Here is an 18,673-nt window from a genome sequence, read left to right as displayed (position 1 = left end):
AAAATTCAGTTCCTCAGTAACACTGGCCACATTTCAAGTGCTCACTAGCCATGTGTAGCCAGAGGTTTTTATATTGGTCAGTGCTAATACAGACCATCTCCATGAACATGGAAAGTTCTATCAGACAGTGCTGGTGTAGAGACTTCTGCTAGGAAGAGCATGATAGTGCTAAGCAAGATGGCTTATTTCTCTTATAAGATCTTGCAGTTTATTCAGATGTAGGAAAGCCATAAAGATTCCACAGCTGATTCTTTGAGCAGCCTTCTGACTGAAGTCATCAACATCCAATCCTAACAAATCCGCAATCCCTGAACAAATTGTTAAAGAAAGAGCAGAAAGGCTGGGTCAAGCTATGGGATTCAATACTCAGAGCTTTGTGAAAGATGATTCAAAGTATCTAACTGATGCTTTATCTTCTATGTTATTAGGCTTCCAGACAGTTCCAGTCAATTCTGCAAGAAAGACAATCACTCCCTGCTTGGGAAGAAAGAGAAACCATTCTTAAATTGTTGAGCGAGCACCAAGTGCTTGTTATAAGTGGTATGACGGGGTAAGAATGCAATTTATTTGTAATGCGGCTTTCATCCATGAATATGGTATGTACCCTGGTTATGGTAATAACCAGTTTTACTTGTAAAAAACGGGTAACTCTTATTATTTGTGCTTTTTTCTGATCAGATACGAAATAATATTTCACAAAAACCTAATATTACAGATCTGGAGCCAACAGACCCAAATTACAGAAAAACAAAACAAACTCAGAAATCTGTCCAGGAATTTATACACATTGTACACCTCTCCTTGAGACAATTTTAAGGCAAAAGGTCTAACTGAACGTTTTTTTTTTTTTTAAGTTTTTTTAAAAATATTTATTTATTTGAGAGAGAGAGCACATGAGCACACAGTGGGGAGGAACAGAGGGAGAAGGAGAATTTTAAGCACTCTGCGCTGAGCACAGAGCCCAACATGGGGCTTAATCTCACAATCCTGAGATAAGGACCTGAGCTGAAACCAAGAGTCAGACACTTAACTGACTGCACCTCTGAATGCACCATTACTGAATGCTTTTAACAGGCCCATTTTTTAATGTAAAGGATCGTTCCAGAACATTTATACATACACACATACATACATACATAACATTTATTTGTATTAAAATATTGGGACGACTGGGTGGCTCAGTCATTTAAGCGTCTGCCTTCGGCTCAGGTCATGATGCAGGGTCCTGGGATCAAGTCCCACATGGGGCTTCTTGCTCAGCAGGGAGCCTATTTCACCCTCAGCCTGCTGTTCCCCGGGCTTATGCTCTCTCACTCTCACTCTCTCTCTCTCTCTGACAAATAAATAAGTAAAATCTTAAAAAAAAAAAAAAAAGATTTATTTATTTGAAAGAGAGCGAGCATGTGTTTGCATGCAAGCTGGGGGAGGGGCAGAGGCAGAGTGAGAGAGAATTTTCAAACTAACTCCTCCCCAGTGAGCGTGGAGCCCAATGGGGGGCCCTCAATCCCAGGACCCTGCAGTCATGACCTGAGCTGAAATCAAGAGCCAGCTGTTTAATTAACCAGCTGAGCCACTCAGGCACCCCTCCAGAACATTTAACTTGGAAATTTTCCTCTTCTAAATTTATTCTGCTTTCCTTAGAGCTTTTACTTGTTCTTATAAGAATAACTTAGGACATACTATTTTTCCTGTTTTACACTTTTCATATGTTATCCAAACTTATTTAACAGAGACAGGTTGTAGGCTTAGTTTAGTTCTATATTCAGAGGTATTCAACCTAATAACTACATTTGTGCCCAGACTCACTGATACAGTAGTGATTTGAGATCTTCTAGTTTCTTATCTTTTTAGCTTCAGTCCCCTTGTAGCCAAATCAATAAGATAATACATAAAATCATAAGAGAATACTCCCATTTCTTTAGGATTCAAATATAGAGTTCATATTCTTAGAGGTGTTTGCAGAACTTAATCTAATGTCTGCTTAATTGTCCCAATTTTATAAATGATACTAAGCTATTATGAGTGTCCTGTGAATCCAAGTGCAAATTCCTAGCAGTTATGAGCTGTAGGTAACAAGTCAGCAGGTCGGTTTAAAAGATAAATGAAGCTGAACAAGTTTTATTATAATTAGCTTTCTCACTTCCCTGTTGCACATGGTTCTTTTTTTCTATTAACTAGCACTTGAAAACCCTCATTTTATAACTCATTTGTTTTGATATACAGATGTGGGAAAACTACACAGATTCCTCAGTTTATTCTGGATGATTCTCTGAATGGACCACCTGAGAAAGTGGCTAACATCATCTGTACCCAACCCCGACGAATTTCAGCAATATCTGTTGCTGAACGTGTTGCTAAAGAAAGGACAGAAAGAGTGGGTCTGACTGTGGGGTACCAGATCCGGCTAGAAAGTGTCAAGGTTTGTATACTCCGCCTGTTTCCTGATAACAGAAATTTCGTTTTCATGTATAAAGCGTTCTTGGAGTCTGGAGACTCATAGGCGAGCTGGGATATATACTTTAATATAGCTGAAAACCTTTTAGAAATATTTTGGTATAACTCTTACTTGGGTATGCTTCATTTCCTCTATAAAGACCTTTTATTCTTCATTGACAGAAATGATCTAGTAAGTGCTGTTTTACTCTTAAACCTGGGACTTAATCCATTTAACCAAATAAAGAATGGACAAATGGAGAATTGAGTTCATCACTCACTCTTCTTTCTATATTTTATAATAATTTTTGAATGCTTTTTATGAGCCTTAAAATTTTGATATAAAATACAAAAGCTTTTACTGTTGTTGCCAGCAAGAAGCTGTGCATTTAGTGTGGTTTCATATTAAATGCAACTGCCGATGTTTTCAAGATTCTTTGTCCCTATCTATTCAGAATGGCTTTGCTATATTGGCTTTGAAAGTGTTTCCTTTTTGCAAAAATTCCACGAATGCTTTCTATGCCCTTTCCTGTGTAAGTCCTCAGCCACCAGGCTGTTATACTGCACCACGGGTGTCCTGCTGAGAAGGCTGGAAGGAGACACAGCTCTCCAAGGAGTTACCCATATCATCGTTGATGAAGTTCATGAGAGGACAGAAGAAAGGTAAACCAAAGATTTTCTAAACAACTAGCCATACACGTGAAATCATTTTGTTCTGTTTCCAGTTGGGTTTCATAGAACTAGAGAGGAAGACCACAGAGAGGCCCAAGTTAGAGAAGAGGCACTGCTTTCCTTACCTCCAAGGTCTGGAATACGAGAAATGCTAGGAGGGCACATGTTCATCACTAGAAGAGTCATTCTGTTAGATGGACATCTTCTACCAGGAGATACTTAACACCCTCCTGGGCCTCATGCTGATCTGGGCACTGTACTTAGCAGGAATAACAGGTTAATGCACACAGTAGCTGATAGATGGGTTTCCTTCTTTGTTCATTTGGTCAGTCATTTAGTCCTAACAGTCACGCATACATTTATTAAGATGGTCTTAAGTGCCAAGGGATCTGTTAATTGCTGGGGATACTATAGCAAACAAACCTGTGTCATTCTCCTTTATCTCATGGTCTGGTAGGAAAAACAAATAATGAACAAATAAATGAAGATTTAGGAATTGGAGTAAGTACTCAGAAGGAATAAATAGGATGATGTATTTTGGGGAGAGAGATCCATGAGATGGCCAGAGCTGATGTCTCTCAAGAGATGATGATTAAATAAAAAACAGAAGGATGAGAAGGCATCCCATGTGACAGATGGGAGCAAAACCAGCATTCACAGACTTTGCAGTGGGAAAGGACTTCATGATCCCAGAAACTGGAGGAATGCCCTTGCATCTGGTTGTAGTAAACGAGGGGGAAAGTAGCAGATAGAAAAGGGAAGAGCCAGATCTTCCAGGGCCTTGTATACCCTGGGCAATAAAGCATTTAGAATTTATTTTAATGGAATTAGAAGTCATTAAAGAGTTGGTATAAAATCAAAATCTTCAATATTTTAAAAGGAAGGGCCAAGTAAATAGATGGCATTTATCATAGTTTGTCACAGTTTGTGGATCATGTTCTAGAACAACAACAACAACAAAAACTAGTGGGGAAAAAAAGACAATTCTGTAATAATTACTAGACTTTCCCAAAAAGGACTATACTATTATAAATATTTTGAGAATAAACAAAGTCTAAGTAAAGTTGGCAGACTGACAGAAAAGCAGAAAATAGCTAATAGCAAAAATTTAAAAAGAAAAAAACGAACATGAAGAGTCCCCAACTATTGCTGATAAATTGTTTTTAAAACTGAACAGGGAAAACTGAACAGGGAATTTAGAAAACTATTTGTACAAAGAAATAAATACACTGATACACTAGTAAATAGGAAATATGAGGTAATTAGAAACTAAAGGAAAGCAGACTTGCATATAAAAAGAATAGATCAAAATAAAAAGAAGTAATTCCTAGAACACAACAATAGTAAATTTTATTTTATTTTTTTTTAAAGATTTTCTTTATTTATTTGACAGAGAGAGAGAGAGCACAAGCAGGGGGAGGCACAAGCAGGGGGAGTGGGAGAGAGAGATGCAGGCTCCCCGAAAGCAGGGAGCCTGATGCAGGGCTCAATCCCAGGACCGTGAGATCATGATCTGAGCCGAAGCAGAGAAACAGAGGCTTAACCAGCTGAGCCACCCAGGTGCCCCATAAATATTAAACGACTATACATAAAACCTGAGAATCTGTAAGGGGCAAATAATTTTTTTGTAGAGACTCCAGAAAATAGCAGGGGGAAAAACCAAATAGTAAATCATTTCATTTTGCAGGTAAATGTTCAAGTGAACATTTGAAAGAAGAAAATTTTTTCACTAAAAGAAGTTGGAGGAGGAAATCAAATATAACATTCAACCAGACTAATAATTTTTAAATGATTATATTATAAAAATACATTTAAAGTTTTAGGGGAAATGATATCTAGTGTAATTTTGAATGTAAAGAATGGCTTTGGCTTTCCTCCAGTGCTTTGTAAATACTAATCACGAGCTTGTCTTCAGTGGGAGCTGTTTTCTCTCGGAGTCCATATTCTCAAGTGTCTATGATGGAACTGATACTTATTTATTTATTTATTTATTTATTTTTTAAAGATTTTATTTATTTATTTGACAGAGAAAAATCACAAGTAGGCAGAGAGGCAGGCAGAGAGAGAGGAGGAAGCAGGCTCGCTGCTGAGCAGAAAGCCCGATATGGGGCTTGAACCCAGGACCTGGGATCATGACCTGAGCCGAAGGCAGGGGCTTAACCCACTGAGCCACCCAGGCGCCCCTGGAACTGATATTTAAATTAAGGCCATTTAACTCTAAAGCCAGAGTGATGATCCACCAAAGAATATAGCCCCTCCATAGATATATAAGATAGCTAGGAATATCTTAGAAAAGAAATTAAGAAAGGTTGGTCTACCAGATATTAAAATACATTACATAACTATGATATGTAAAATAATGTCATTCATGTATTAAAACGCCTACACCAGAACCTGTCACATTTTAAGTGCTCAATAAATATTTTTTGAAGGGGTGAATTTACCAGACTCTCCATCTAGAATTCGTTTACCCCAAGGACCTGAACCAGTATGTGTCAAACTTTTCCATACGATCAGAACTCAGTTAGGATGGTTGTTAAAAACACAGACCCCTTCCCAACCCCCAGAAGGCCCATTCTATAGGATTGAGATGAGAAATTTTCATTTTTAGCAAGCACCATGTGATTTCTGATATGGAAGTCCCAGAAACACACCCTAAAATATATCCTATATACCCTAGAGGCAGAGAATGGGCACTCGGGAGAAAGTGAGTATCTGGCTGACTGAGAAGTTTCATTTCCCATTATAAACGTGTTGCCATTATGGTTTAAAGGATAATCTCTAAGAGGTTTGTGTGAGTATCCTCAAGTAACCGATCAACTTTTAGAAATCCAACACAATTAAATTTTCAGATCCAGTAAAAAAAATAAAAAAGAATGGCTTTGGGTTTCATAACTTTTACATTTCTGTAAACTCAGAAAAACCGAAGCATAGTACTGGATCTGGCTTCTGGGAGCAATCATGTTCTCAAAAGTGAGGGTTTTATGAAACTTAATGACTTATAGAATATCAACAGTTAAAAATTCAAAATATTTTAACATCTAAATAAATGTTAGTTACACACTGCAGAAGGGAGATTTGGGCTTTTACAAATGCCAGTCTCTGGAAAAGGGTATACAAATTACAAGAAAAAGTAGGGGAATATTTGCTAGTTCAGATGGAAAAAGACAAAAAAAAAAAAACAGGAGTAAAACCCAGGAACCGAGATCAATAAAAATACAGACAAGATTGAAGGTTGAATATAGAAAGCTATATTCAAAGCTATAGTTGTTAGTTTAAAATTTTTAATAAATTTCCCAATCGTAGAGATGAAATGATTTTTCTAAATGTTTAGCAAGTATCAAAGAAATGTCCAGAAGAATAGTTTCTGTCCCCTGTATGATAATTACCTGTTGGAATTTTGGTCTGTTTTTCTCTGGGAGGATATTAGGCATTAGGGGAGAGATGTGTAGGCAAAGATAGGTGTCTCTGCAAACAGTACTGGAGTTTTATGTGCTGCTTTGATGTAGTTAACGTAGTAGCAGGCACTGCCTTTGAAGTTATTAATTGCATAAGGAGATTTTAAAAGTATGGATGTACTATAAATTACTGAAGCATTTCCTATTGTTATATTATTTCCTTTTCTCTAAAAAAGAAAAAATCATAAATATAATTAAATTAGCTCATGAAATTAAAGAGAACTGAATAGTACAAGAACATGCTCTCATTAAAAATTCAAGCAAAACTGGGACGCCTGGGTGGCTCAGTCAGTTAAGCATCTGCCTTCAGCTCAGGTCATGATCTCAGGGTGCTGGCATCGAGCCCCGCATTGGGCTCCTTGCTCAGCAGGGAGTCTGCTTCTCCCTCTGCCTACCACTCCCCAGCTTGTGCTCTCTCTTTCTCTGACAAATAAATAAAATCTTTTTTTAAAAAATACATCAAAAGTTAATTCATTTTTATGTATTGAATTTGTTTGAACTTCAGGTGTTTCTTTTATTTCCTTTAGTGACTTCTTGCTGCTAGTCTTGAAGGACATTGTGTTGCTGAGACCAACTCTTCAAGTTATTCTAATGAGTGCAACTTTAAATGCTGAGCTCTTTTCAGAATATTTCAGTTCCTGCCCAATTATTACTATACCAGGTGATTAAAATGCATCCTTAAATATGCACTGTTCTAATAAGCAAATATAATTATTTTTAAAGATCATTTGAGATATAAAATAATAGGTATATGTACCCATTTTCTAGAGAAGTGATTCGTTTGTAACAAATAAAATTATGACCATATAATGAAATAAAGAAGTAACATTATGTCTATTTGCTAAGAGATTTCAGTTTTACTTGTGCTTTTTTGAAAAGTCTAGGTTATTAGGATTTCTAGCATTCCATTGTGTTTAACATCAAAGTATGAGTTAGTAATGGTAATCTGTCATAAAGAGAGAAGTTGTCTTTGTGTATAAGCATATTGGTTCATTGCTGAATTCTGCTAACTTCTGGGCGTAGTCTACTCTGGGAGAAAGTGAAGTTGAATAGTCCATATCTTCTGGTGCTTTCACAGTCTCATTGTGGGATTAATTTATCACCTTGGGCTTTGCTCTGTTCTTTTGCAATTGATTGCCAAAGGGGTAATTTGGGGACAATTTTGATGAATAATCGTACTATGTTTTCTGGTTGTTGAATGGTTCAGAGTTCCCTGCGGGGAAGAAAGGGAGGTTGAGAAAAGTGTAATAGGTTTAAAAAAAAGAAAGTTTTTTTTTTTAAAGTCTTATTACTAAATGAGCATCTCTGCATCTATGCACTTCTGGGTTTTTTTACGAGCTGGAATCTAACCACTCTAGGAATTTCTATCATCAGAAGCTTTTGTTTTTCTTTCTCTCTCTCTCTCTGTCTCTCTTTTTTTTTCCTTCGGTATTTTTAAGACCACAGAACAAACCATCCCTTGTGCCACACTTTATTTATTTTTTTTTAAAGATTTTATTTATTTATTTGTCATAGAGAGAGAAGCGAGAGCGAGCACAGGCAGACAGAGTGGCAGGCAGAGGCAGAGGGAGAAGCAGGCTCCCTGCCAAGCAAGGAGCCCGATGTGGGACTCGATCCCCGGACGCTGGGATCATGACCTGAGCCGAAGGCAGCTGCTTAACCAACTGAGCCACCCAGGCGTCCCGCCACACTTTATTTTAAGAGAATTTTACATTTGCCAACTATTTATGTCAAGATAATTGAACGGGTATTCTGAGGCTTCTCTCTTTTATTTTCTTGTTCTTCTAGGTCGTACATTTCCTGTTGATCAGTTTTTTCTGGAAGATGCAATTGCTGTGACAAGGTAAGGAAGACATTAATGAGGGTTTGGTGAAAGTCTTTGAAAAGAATGATCATTTTAGGGGTGCCTGGGTGGCTCATTTGGTTAAGTGGCTGCCTTCAGCTTGGGTCATGATCCCAGGGTCCTGGGGTCGAGCCCCACATAAGGCTCCCTTCTCAGCGGGGAGCCTGCTTCTCCCTCTCCCTCTGCCTGCTGCTCTGCCTACTTGGGCTCTCTATCCCTGTGTCAAATAAATAATTAAAAAAAAAAAAAAACCTTAAAAAAATGATCATTTTACCTTAGCGTGCCAAGTTGTTTTTTTTTTTTTTCAAATATTTTATTTATTTATTTGACAGACAGAGATCACAAGTAGGCAGAGAGGCAGGCAGAGAGAGAGAGAGGAGGAAGCAGGCTCCCCGCCGAGCAGGGAGCCCGATGTGGGCCTCGATCCCAGGACCCTGAGATCATGACCTGAGCCGAAGGCAGAGGCTTTAACCCACTGAGCCACCCAGGTGCCCCAGCGTGCCAAGTTTTTAACAGATGTGTTCATTTTTCTTCTGATTTTTCTGCTTGAGCATTTTGTTTTCCCTTTACAGCTATTATTATACAAATTATTTGCAATTTACAGACAATATTGTATATTCAGTACTAACTGGGACCCTAATGTAAACTATAGGCTTTGGGTGTTCATGATGTACCACTGTAGGCTCATCAGTTAGAACAATTATACCACTCTCGTGGGGGGATAGTGATAATGAGGGAGGCTATGCCTATGTGGGGAATGGGGTGTTGGGAAATCTCTGTACGTTCTGCATAATATTGCTGTGAACCAAAACAGCTGTGAAGAAGGAGGTGTATTTAAAAAATGAAGAAGGACCGGGACGCCTGGGTGGCTCAGTTGGTTAAGTGGCTGCCTTCAGCTCAGGTCATGATCCCAGCGTCCTGGAATCGAGTCCCACATCGGGCTCCTTGCTTGGCAGGGAGCCTGCTTCTCCCTCTGCCTCTGCCTGCCACTCTGTCTGCCTGTGCTCGCCAGCTCGCTCTCCCTCTCTCTCAGACAAATAAATAAAAATCTTAAAAAAACAAAACAAAACAAAAAACTTAAAAAAAAATGAAGAAGGACCAAATACATGGAAAATTTAATAAGAAAGAAAAAGACCAATTCTGCAGATAGACTGCCAGCACTCAAATGCTTCCACTTACAAGGGGTGTCTGGCTGGCACAGGAGTGTGTGACTCTTGATCTTAGGGTTGTGAGTTTGAGCACATTGGATATAGGGATTACTTAAATAAATAATTTTTTTAAAAATCCCCTCTAAAAAAAAATTTTTTTAAAATAATAAAAAAATAAAAAAATAAAATCCCCTCTACTTACCAACTAACAATAACAAGTAGCTTAATCTCTCTATGACTCAATTTCATCCTATGTAAAGTGGTCATATTATTAATAGCTGCTTCACAGCATTGTTATGAGGATTGATTAATTAATTAATTCTTGGAGTTAATAGCTGCAGAGTGCCTAGAACTGAGCCTGGCGCGTAGCAGATGCTTTATGTGTGTTAGCTGTTACCATCATCACCATCCTGCAAGCCTCAAGGAGCTTGCAGGATACTGTGAGTATTAGGATGTCTGTAATTTCAGTAATTTGTAGAAAATAGTCATTTTCATTGGATACAAACATTTTTCTCCTTTGAAAGCCCTGATTCCTCTTCCCACTCTTTGACCTTGAAGACTCCCCATGGTTTCATCCTTGCACTCTTTCTTCTCACTGTAAAACTCCTTCATCCCTCCATTAGACTCCTGTGATTTCAGATGTCATCTCTGTGCCAAGAATTCCCAGATCATTATCTTCATTCCTGACCTCAGAGTTCCAGAAGTAGAATAACCTTGATGTCTGGCACCTGAATTCAATTCAGAATTTTTCTCCTTCACCCTGCACCTTCCATTGCTAATAAGCCCCACTGCTAATTCTCTGTTTATTTAATGGTACAATATTCTCAAGCTAAAAACCCCAAACCAGTGGCTCCCAAACTTTGGTGTACAGTAAGCATATGTAGGGAGCTCATTACAGTTGTCATTCTCTGGGCTCCCTCCCCCTTCCATTGAATGGGAATCTCTGGGGAAATTAATCTTTCAATTAGTTTCCGGGTCTTTATTCTCTCACCTGCAAACTCAGACTCACTGCCTCTATCCCAGCTGCCTCTAGAATGATCTTGAGACAGAAGCAAAAGCATTCCAGGGTGTTCCCTCCCCAGAAACAGGGTCCAGCCAGCAGAACCCTGGACTGGTGGAATAGTAGCACACAAATTGGGCAGGAACAGAGCAACATTCTGCCAAATGAGCACGTAAATCAGTGAAAATTTTCATTTCTCACCAGCAGACCCACATCCACACAGACCCATTCCTTTGTCTTCCGTCCTCAGGTATGTGTTACAGGACGGGAGCCCGTATATGCGCTCCACGAAGCAGATGACAAAGGAGAAGCTGAGAGCAAGGCGCAGCAGAACTGCATTTGAAGAAGTAGAGGAAGACCTGAGGCTCTCTCTTCACCTCCAGCCCCAGGATTCTGTCAAAGATGCAGTGCCAGACCAGCAGTTAGATTTCAAGCAGCTCCTGGCCCGCTATAAAGGTAACACGTTTCCTGGGGGAATAGTACACTTATGCCAAAGGTAACTGGTGATCCAGAGGAAGAAGAACATGGCTCTTGTTTCATAGCTACATTGTCTTAATTCATCAGAACAACCTTAAACTTAGAAAAAGAGCAGTACCAGCACATATTAAATAGAATTGTTACTGTATTTACCAGTAGGGTATTTTTTTTCTGATTATGAAAGATGTGTTTATTATAGAAAAATTGGGAAATAGTGAAATATAAATATATACTTGAGCATTTTATGACTTTTTATTTTGATATAATTGCGAATTCAAAATTAAAGTTGGCAGAACTATACAGTGAACTCTCTGATACCCTTCACCCCAGTTCACCAATTTTTATTATTTTGCCTCATTTGCTTTATCATCTGCTCTGTGCACATGTATCTATTTCTTTCCTGAACCTTTTGAGTAAGTTGCAGATAGGGTGTCCCCTAATTCCTAACATTTTAATATGTATTTCTTTTTTTTTTTTCTTAAAGATTTTATTTATTCATTTGACAGAGAGACAGTGAGAGAGGGAACACAAGCAGAGAGAGTGGAAGAGGGAGAAGCAGGCTTCCCATCGAGCAGGGAGCCCGATGCAGGGCTCAATCCCAGGACCTGGGATCATGACCTGAGCCAAAGGCAGACGCTTAACGACTGAGCCATCCAGATGCTCTTAATATGTATTTCTTAAAAGCATAAGCACTGGACATGATCAAAATGAAGATATTTAACTGATATAATGCTATTATTTAATCCATAGTCAATATTCTAATTTTGCCAGTTATCGAAAAAATGTTCTTTATTGCTATTTTTTTTTCTGGTCCAGAATCCAACCCACAATTACATATTGAGTTCGTTGTGTATTTTTTAGTTTCTTTTGATCTGGAAAAATTCCCCAGCCTGTATTTTTCTTTTAAAATCTTGACATTTTTTGGAGTTTGGGCCAGTTATTTTGTAGAATGTCCCTCCATTTGGTTTTGTCTAATGTTTCCCTATGACTAAATTTAGATTAGAAAACCTAACCTGTTGGGTTTTATCTTTGGTTAGAAAACCACAGAAACGGGTGCCTGGGTGGCTCCGTCGGTTAAGTGGCTGCCTTCAGCTCAGGTAGTGATCCCAGGGTCCTGGGATCAAGCCTCACATCGGGTTCTCTGCTCAGCGGGGAGCCTGCTTCCTCCTCTCTCTGCCTTCCTCTGTCTACTTGTGTTCTCTCTGTCAAATAAATAAATTAAAAATCTTTACAAAAGAAAACCACAGAAACAATGTTGAGTTGTTCTTGGTACATCATATCAGGAGGCATATGACGTTGGTTTATCCCATTATTGACGGTATTATTTTTGATCACTTGGTTAAGGTGATGTCAGCTAGGTGTCTCCCATGTGTAGTTACTGTTTGTTCCCTTTATAGTTAGTAAGTCATTTGTGGAAAGATGTTTGAGGCTATTTAAATATCCTGTAATAGCCTCAAAATTTCATCCACTAGTTTTAGCATTACTTTTGGGCTTTTCAAATAACATCTTTTGTGGGGCACCCCGTGCTGAGCATTTGTATGTATGTTGTTAGGTGCTCCTTCCTCCTCCTGTTAGGTGCCAGACCCCACCTAACTGTTCTTTGTTCCTGGATAGTCTTCTGTACATATAAGCTGGGCTGAGCACATAGAAACCCCAAGGTTGCTACTTCTGTTTTCTTCCCTAAAGCCTACACTAGAGACAGGTCTCAGCTTCCCTTCCCACTCTTTTCCCTGGACTGCCACCCCAATTCCTCTTAGCCTTTTTTTTGGGGGGGGGATGTATTTACCTTTCAAGGAGTAAGAGCCTCTAACCCCCCTGTTACTGCTTCTATGGGAGAAGAGACAAGTGGGTGTTCCTTTTTCTCCTTCCTCTGAAGACTATATTCCCAGTCCTGCATAGGGAACAGCAATCATCCAGGAATTAGGGAATTAGCTGTTATTCTGCTGTTTAGGAAGATATGAATAGCTCCTAAACATTATTTCACTTAACCTTCCCAACATCCTGAGAAGTAAGGTTGAGAGCATGAACTTGCATCGGATAGAGCCGGGTTCAACTCACTCGCTCGCGCGGAGTTCCTTGAGCGAGTTCTTTGTGCTCTCCATACCTGTTTCCTTAGCGATAAAATGGAGTTGTTTAGGGAATTAAATGAGATAATACAAATCCACTGCACAGCACCCAGCTAGTGAGTGCACATTTGTGATTCTAATTAAAATATGTCTGAGTCAAAAATTTGTGTTCTTTCTATACATCACACCAGCTGATAATTCCCATTTCCTATTCTATTAAATTATTTCAGAATTATTTTAGAAACTTCAGAATTTTCTTCAAAAATAATGACTGGATGGGGCACCTGAGTAACTCAGTCTGTTAAGTATCCAGCTGCTGATTTCAGCTCAGGTCATGATCTCAGGGTTGTGAGATTGAGTCTCATGTCGGGCTCTACGCTCAGCGTGGAGGCTGCTTGAGATTCTCTTTCCCTCTCCCTCTGTCCCTCCCCCACCTTGTGCTCTCTATCTCTAAAATAAATAAATCTTTTTTTTTAAGATTTTATTTATTTATTTGACAGACAGGGATCACAAAGTAGGCAGAGACGCAGGCAGAGAGAGCGGAGGAAGCAGGCTCCCTGCTGAGCAGAGAGCCCGATGCAGGGCTCAATCCCAGGACCCCGGGATCATGACCCGAGCCGAAGGCAGAGGCTCAACCCACTGAGCCACCCGGGTGCCCCTAAAATAAATAAATCTTTTAAAAATAAATAAAATAAATTATGCCTGGATCTAAGCCAGGCCTTTCTAATTTCAAGCACACAGGTTACCAAAGTTCAAAAAGTACTTCTGAGAACTTCTTTCTGAAGGAGGAGGATGGAATGTTTGGGGTTAAGAAACCTGGCTCTACCACTAGCTTCTGTGTGGTGGTGGGCTTCTCCCTTTCCCTGTATCAAAAAGACCAGATCTAGTTGATCTCAAGGCTCTCTCACTTTTCAGAAAATTAAATAATGTTTCTGAGCTCTATTTTTAAAACTTTTTCTAGTTAAATAGTAATAATTAGTCCTCTTAAGTATATAATTGATTAGCAAAAACCACCAAACTATTCTTAAAAAATTATTTTCACTTCTTTTTTCTCTGGTAGTTAATCCTTTCTCCTTTTTGAAAAGTGTGCTCTTTGGAATCTTGACATATAAAAATGATTCCTTCTCTGCCCTCCACACCCAACCACATCCTTTCTTTTTGTATTTTTTGGGTTGCTTTTTTTTTTTTTTTCCGGTTTTTGTTGTTATCGTTTTTAAGGTTTTATTTGTCAGAGAGAGAGAGAACACAAGCAGGGGGAGCGGCAGTCAGAACAGGCAGAGCAGGTAGAGGGAGAAGCAGGCTCCCCGCTGAGCAAGGAGCCCAATGTGGGACTCGATCCCATTACCTCGGGATCATGACATGAGCAGAAGGTAGCCCCTTAACCAACCGAACCACCCAGGTGTCCCACCTCTTTTCAGGTTTGACCTATGTAGGGTTCACACTGCCAGAACAACATTATTTAAAACTGCTTTTGCCACTCTTCAAACTTTTCAGCATACTATAGGAAGCTTCCTTTCCTTCATACAGCCTGCAGCTGTTTTGTCCCAGTTAGACTATATTCAGGGCGATGGGCTATTAATAGGCCCCGAGAAGAAAGGCCAGCGGTCTTTGAGGAGTTAGTCTTCCCAAGACTCTGCTGTTTGTTTTCAAGAGAGCTTAGGCACACAGTACAGCCCAAAGAACTGCATCTTTCACTAGGGCCTCAGATACATTAGGAGGAGACTGGAGACCCTAACCTGAAAGTCTGTGACTAGACTTCAGGGATTGTTGGTGAAGCCATTAAAATCACATGTATTTTTCAGGAAGATCCAGCACTTCTGTTCTTTTTTCAAAGGAACCTAAAGGTTAAGAGTCACTGTGGTGAGGGTGTTTGTGAAAGCTGCGGTCTTTGTCCGTCAATTTCCCTGTATCACTGTTACCTGGACTTCCGTCGGATCTGACTCATGACTTGGTTGAATCTGGAAGGGCTTTCCAAAGTGTACTTGACTTTGAATTTTGTTTCTAGGATTTAAATTGTCAATAAATGTGTGACAGATTAAAGAAGGGAAGGAAGAAAGGAAAACGTGGCCGATCTGGGCCTTTCCGGCAGGGTCAGGTGCATGTTCTTTGAGTCACTGTTCAAGCAAAAAGTGCTCCTAGCCAGCATGTATTTTTTTGAGAGACTGGAAGAAAACAATTCATTTCCTTACATAAATGTGAACAACATCTGTGTCATTAAATCAAGAGACTCACCAAGTTCACAGGCGACATTGTCCTTAATAAGGTATAATTATCCTGCTGATTTTTACTTTTCTTTCAGGGCTTAGCAAATCAGTCATCAAAACAATGTCCATCATGGATTTCGAAAAGGTTAATCTTGAATTAATAGAGGCCTTGTTAGAGTGGATTGTAGATGGAAAGCACTCCTACCCTCCAGGTAAACTCATCTTGTCTTCCTTTGTGTGTAGACGGCCAAAAGGGAAAGCAGTTCTCTCACTGAGATATAGTGTGTGCTGTGGGGGCAGCCTCCCTGCCTGGAGCCCTGCCCCAACCCCCACCTTCACTTTTCCACCCCCAATTGTACGTAACGTTGGTTATTAGGCTTTTCAGGGGGGAATTTTACCTTTTACTTTTTGAGGTTTACCCACTCCTTTTTTTTTTTTTTTTTAAAGATTTTATTTATTTATTTGTCAGAGAGAGAGAGAGAGAGAGTACACAAGCAGGCAGAGTGGCAGGAAGAGGCAGAGAGAGAAGCAGGCTCCCCGCTGAGCAAGGAGCCCGATGTGGGACTCAACCTGAGCTCAAGGCAGTGGCTTAACTAACTGAGCCACCCAGGTGTCTCCACCCACTCCTTTTTGTTCAGCACTCTTTGGGTTCCTGCTGAACAAAAAGATGTTACTAATACAAAGTCCAAAAGGAAGAAAGCTGAAAAGAAGGCCTGGGTGATCCATATGGTAAACCCTGAGCCCCAGGCTAGATGGGAGTCTGGTGATGAGTGTTTGAAGTCCATGAAGACTCTGTACATGGAGGTCACAGGGCCGGGTGGGGGGTAGTAGAACTGGGTTTGGAGTCTGATAAACTTCCAGCTCTGCTACTCAGAAATGTTTAGTCTCAGATAAAGTCCTTATCCTTGCTCTACCTCAGTTTTCTGGCCTGTGAAATGAAGAGAATCATAATTCCTCTGACATATAGCTGTTTTTAGGATTAAAAGAAACCATATATAGGGGGCGCCTGGCTATCTCAGTCAGTGGAGCATGTGACTCTTGATCTCAGGACTGTGAGTTTGAGCCACACTGTTGGGTGTAGAGATTACTTAAAAATAAAATCTTTTTTAAAAAGTAAGAAAGAAACCATATGCAAAGCACTTAGTATAGTGCCTGGCATATAGTTAATGCCCAGTAGATTCTACCCCTAAGAATGGTAACATTATAATTATAACATGCATCGTCATTATTATTCCTAGGCTCACTGTTACTGCTGCTGCTGCATGACCCAGAGCAATCACTAAATTCCCCTTACTCACTGTCTTCCCATCCCAGTGGCCTTCTTAACCTCACTTGTAGTCCTTTATCCCCCAAATCTTCTCATAACTGAATCCTTCCCATCACTCAGCTTCTGTCAAATATCTTCTCTTTAGGGAAGTCTTCTCTGACCACCCTATCTGTTTTCTCACCCCCATCCCTTACACCGTCATGATACCCAAAAGTGATTTTCATTTTCATTATAGCACTTCACAATACCCAGAATTTTAGTTCTGCTTACTGACAGTTTCCTTAAGTAGAAAGCAGACTCCTTAAGAATAAGGATTTATCATGCACCACTGTGTTCCTCAGAGCCCAGGACGGCACCTGGAATATTTAGGTACAGAGTAAATATTCGTTGCATGAATAGATGCAGCCACTGTTGGCGGATCGTAAGTTGATCAAACAGTTCCTTTATGCGCTCACTACACAGTGCTTTGAGGAAGTGGGAATGGCCACCCTCCTCTGCTTAGACCATAGTCATTACATGATATATTGTGTAGACACATAGGAGCTACATGAAGGGATTGAAGTGCGCTGTTTGTTACTTCTTGGCAAGTAGTCAGTGTTGGCTAATGCATTGTCACTGGGCTGGATGTCTTGTTTCATCCCAAAGGAAAAGGTGATTGTTGAGAAACATCAGGCATAGCAGACAAAAAGAACTGTTAGAAATTTACACGAATTCATTGGGGGACCACCCTGGCCTAGGCATACAGGGTGGGTTGTGTAGGTGGGTGTCTTTATGATAATTATCTGTGACCAACAAAAGAATAACCAGCCCCTAAAAAGGAAGTAAGCCATTGAAGGTGTGATCAATAGAGATGTTAAAACAATTTAAGTTCCCTGGTTAGCTTTCTGAGACCCTAAAGGCCCTCATTGACAACCCTGTAGTAACCCTTTCAGGACCCCTCTCACTCTTGAGAACTTTTTCTGTATCTTCACTTAATAAACTTCTATCGCTTTTCTAATAAAAAAAAGAAAGGAAGGAAGGAAGGAAGGAAGATTACCTGAATTCAAAGCAGAGTAAATGTAGTGAGTAGGGACTCTGATAGATTTGTGAATATTAAAGATATCCCTGATACAGGGGCCCCTGGCTGGCTCAATCAGTAGAGCATGTGACTCTTGATCTTGGGGTTGTGAGTTCAAGCCCCAGGTTGGGTGTAGAGCTTACTTTATTTAAAAAAAAAAAAAAGGTTTCCCCAATACAGGTGGCCAAGCTGTAAGGGCAGAGCAGATCAGGAGGCACATAAAAACATGACAAAAAGATTTTTCCCATCTGTATAGATTATTTTACCACCCTTTTCTTTTTTTTAATGTTTAATTTATTTATGGCTTGCCTGGGTGGCACCGTCAGTTAAGTGATTGACTCTTAGTTTTCGCTCAGATCATGATGTCGGGGTTGTGACATGGAGCATCTCAAATAAATAAATAAAATCTAAAAAAAAAAATTATTTATTTTAAAGAGTGAGCATGGGGAGGGTGGGGGTTGGACAGAGGGAGAGGGAGAGAAAAACTTAAGCAGACTCCCACTGAGCACAGAGCCTATCGCGGGGCTGGTGACCTGAGCCAATTTTACCACTCTTAAATTTTGTTTTTATAAATTTTATAAATTTTATAAATTTTATAAATTTTAATAGAGAGGAACATGGAATGTGTAATGGAAAGAACATGGGTCTGTTGCCCGAAGCCTTAGGTTTGTGTCCAAGCCCCACTCTTAACTCTGTCGCCTGGCCAAGGTACTGAGTCACTTTGAAGGTACTAATAATCTTAATGGGTAGTTGTGAGAATCAAATGAGAAAGTGTATGTAAACATGCTTTATAAACTAGGAAGTGTTGAAACTAACCCTCAAACGTATCTTTTGCCTCCTTCAGGGTTCCATTTTTTTTTTTAAGGTTTTATTTATTTATTTGACAGTGAGATCACATGTAGGCAGAGCGGCAGGCAGAGAGTGGGGGGAAGCAGACTCCCTGCTGAACAGAGAGCCCAATTCGGGGCTCGATCCCAGGACCCTGGGATCATGACCTGAGCCGAAGGCAGAGGCTTTAACCCACTGAGCCACCCAGGTGCCCCCCGGG

General features: G+C 39.9%; 1 protein-coding gene across 7 annotated transcripts in view; it reads left to right on the top strand.

Moving 5' to 3' along the window:
• Positions 1-18,673, top strand: part of LOC111158355 (putative ATP-dependent RNA helicase DHX57) — a 58,633-nt gene that overhangs the window by 18,907 nt on the left and 21,053 nt on the right. For all 7 annotated transcript variants that reach the window (XM_022520342.1, XM_022520340.1, XM_022520343.1 and 4 more), the window contains 7 exons: positions 429-550; positions 2,224-2,419; positions 2,972-3,096; positions 7,091-7,224; positions 8,352-8,406; positions 10,805-11,010; positions 15,397-15,513. In XM_022520342.1, coding sequence (XP_022376050.1) covers positions 429-550; positions 2,224-2,419; positions 2,972-3,096; positions 7,091-7,224; positions 8,352-8,406; positions 10,805-11,010; positions 15,397-15,513 — 955 coding nt within the window. The remainder of the gene's footprint in view (positions 1-428; positions 551-2,223; positions 2,420-2,971; positions 3,097-7,090; positions 7,225-8,351; positions 8,407-10,804; positions 11,011-15,396; positions 15,514-18,673) is intronic.

Source organism: Enhydra lutris, unplaced genomic scaffold, assembly GCF_002288905.1.
Source record: "Enhydra lutris kenyoni isolate GAN:26980312 unplaced genomic scaffold, ASM228890v2 scaffoldscaffold59, whole genome shotgun sequence".
Taxonomy (NCBI): domain Eukaryota; kingdom Metazoa; phylum Chordata; class Mammalia; order Carnivora; family Mustelidae; genus Enhydra; species Enhydra lutris.
The sequence above is the reverse complement of the archived record's forward strand: the minus strand, read 5'-3'. Positions and strand labels throughout refer to the sequence as shown.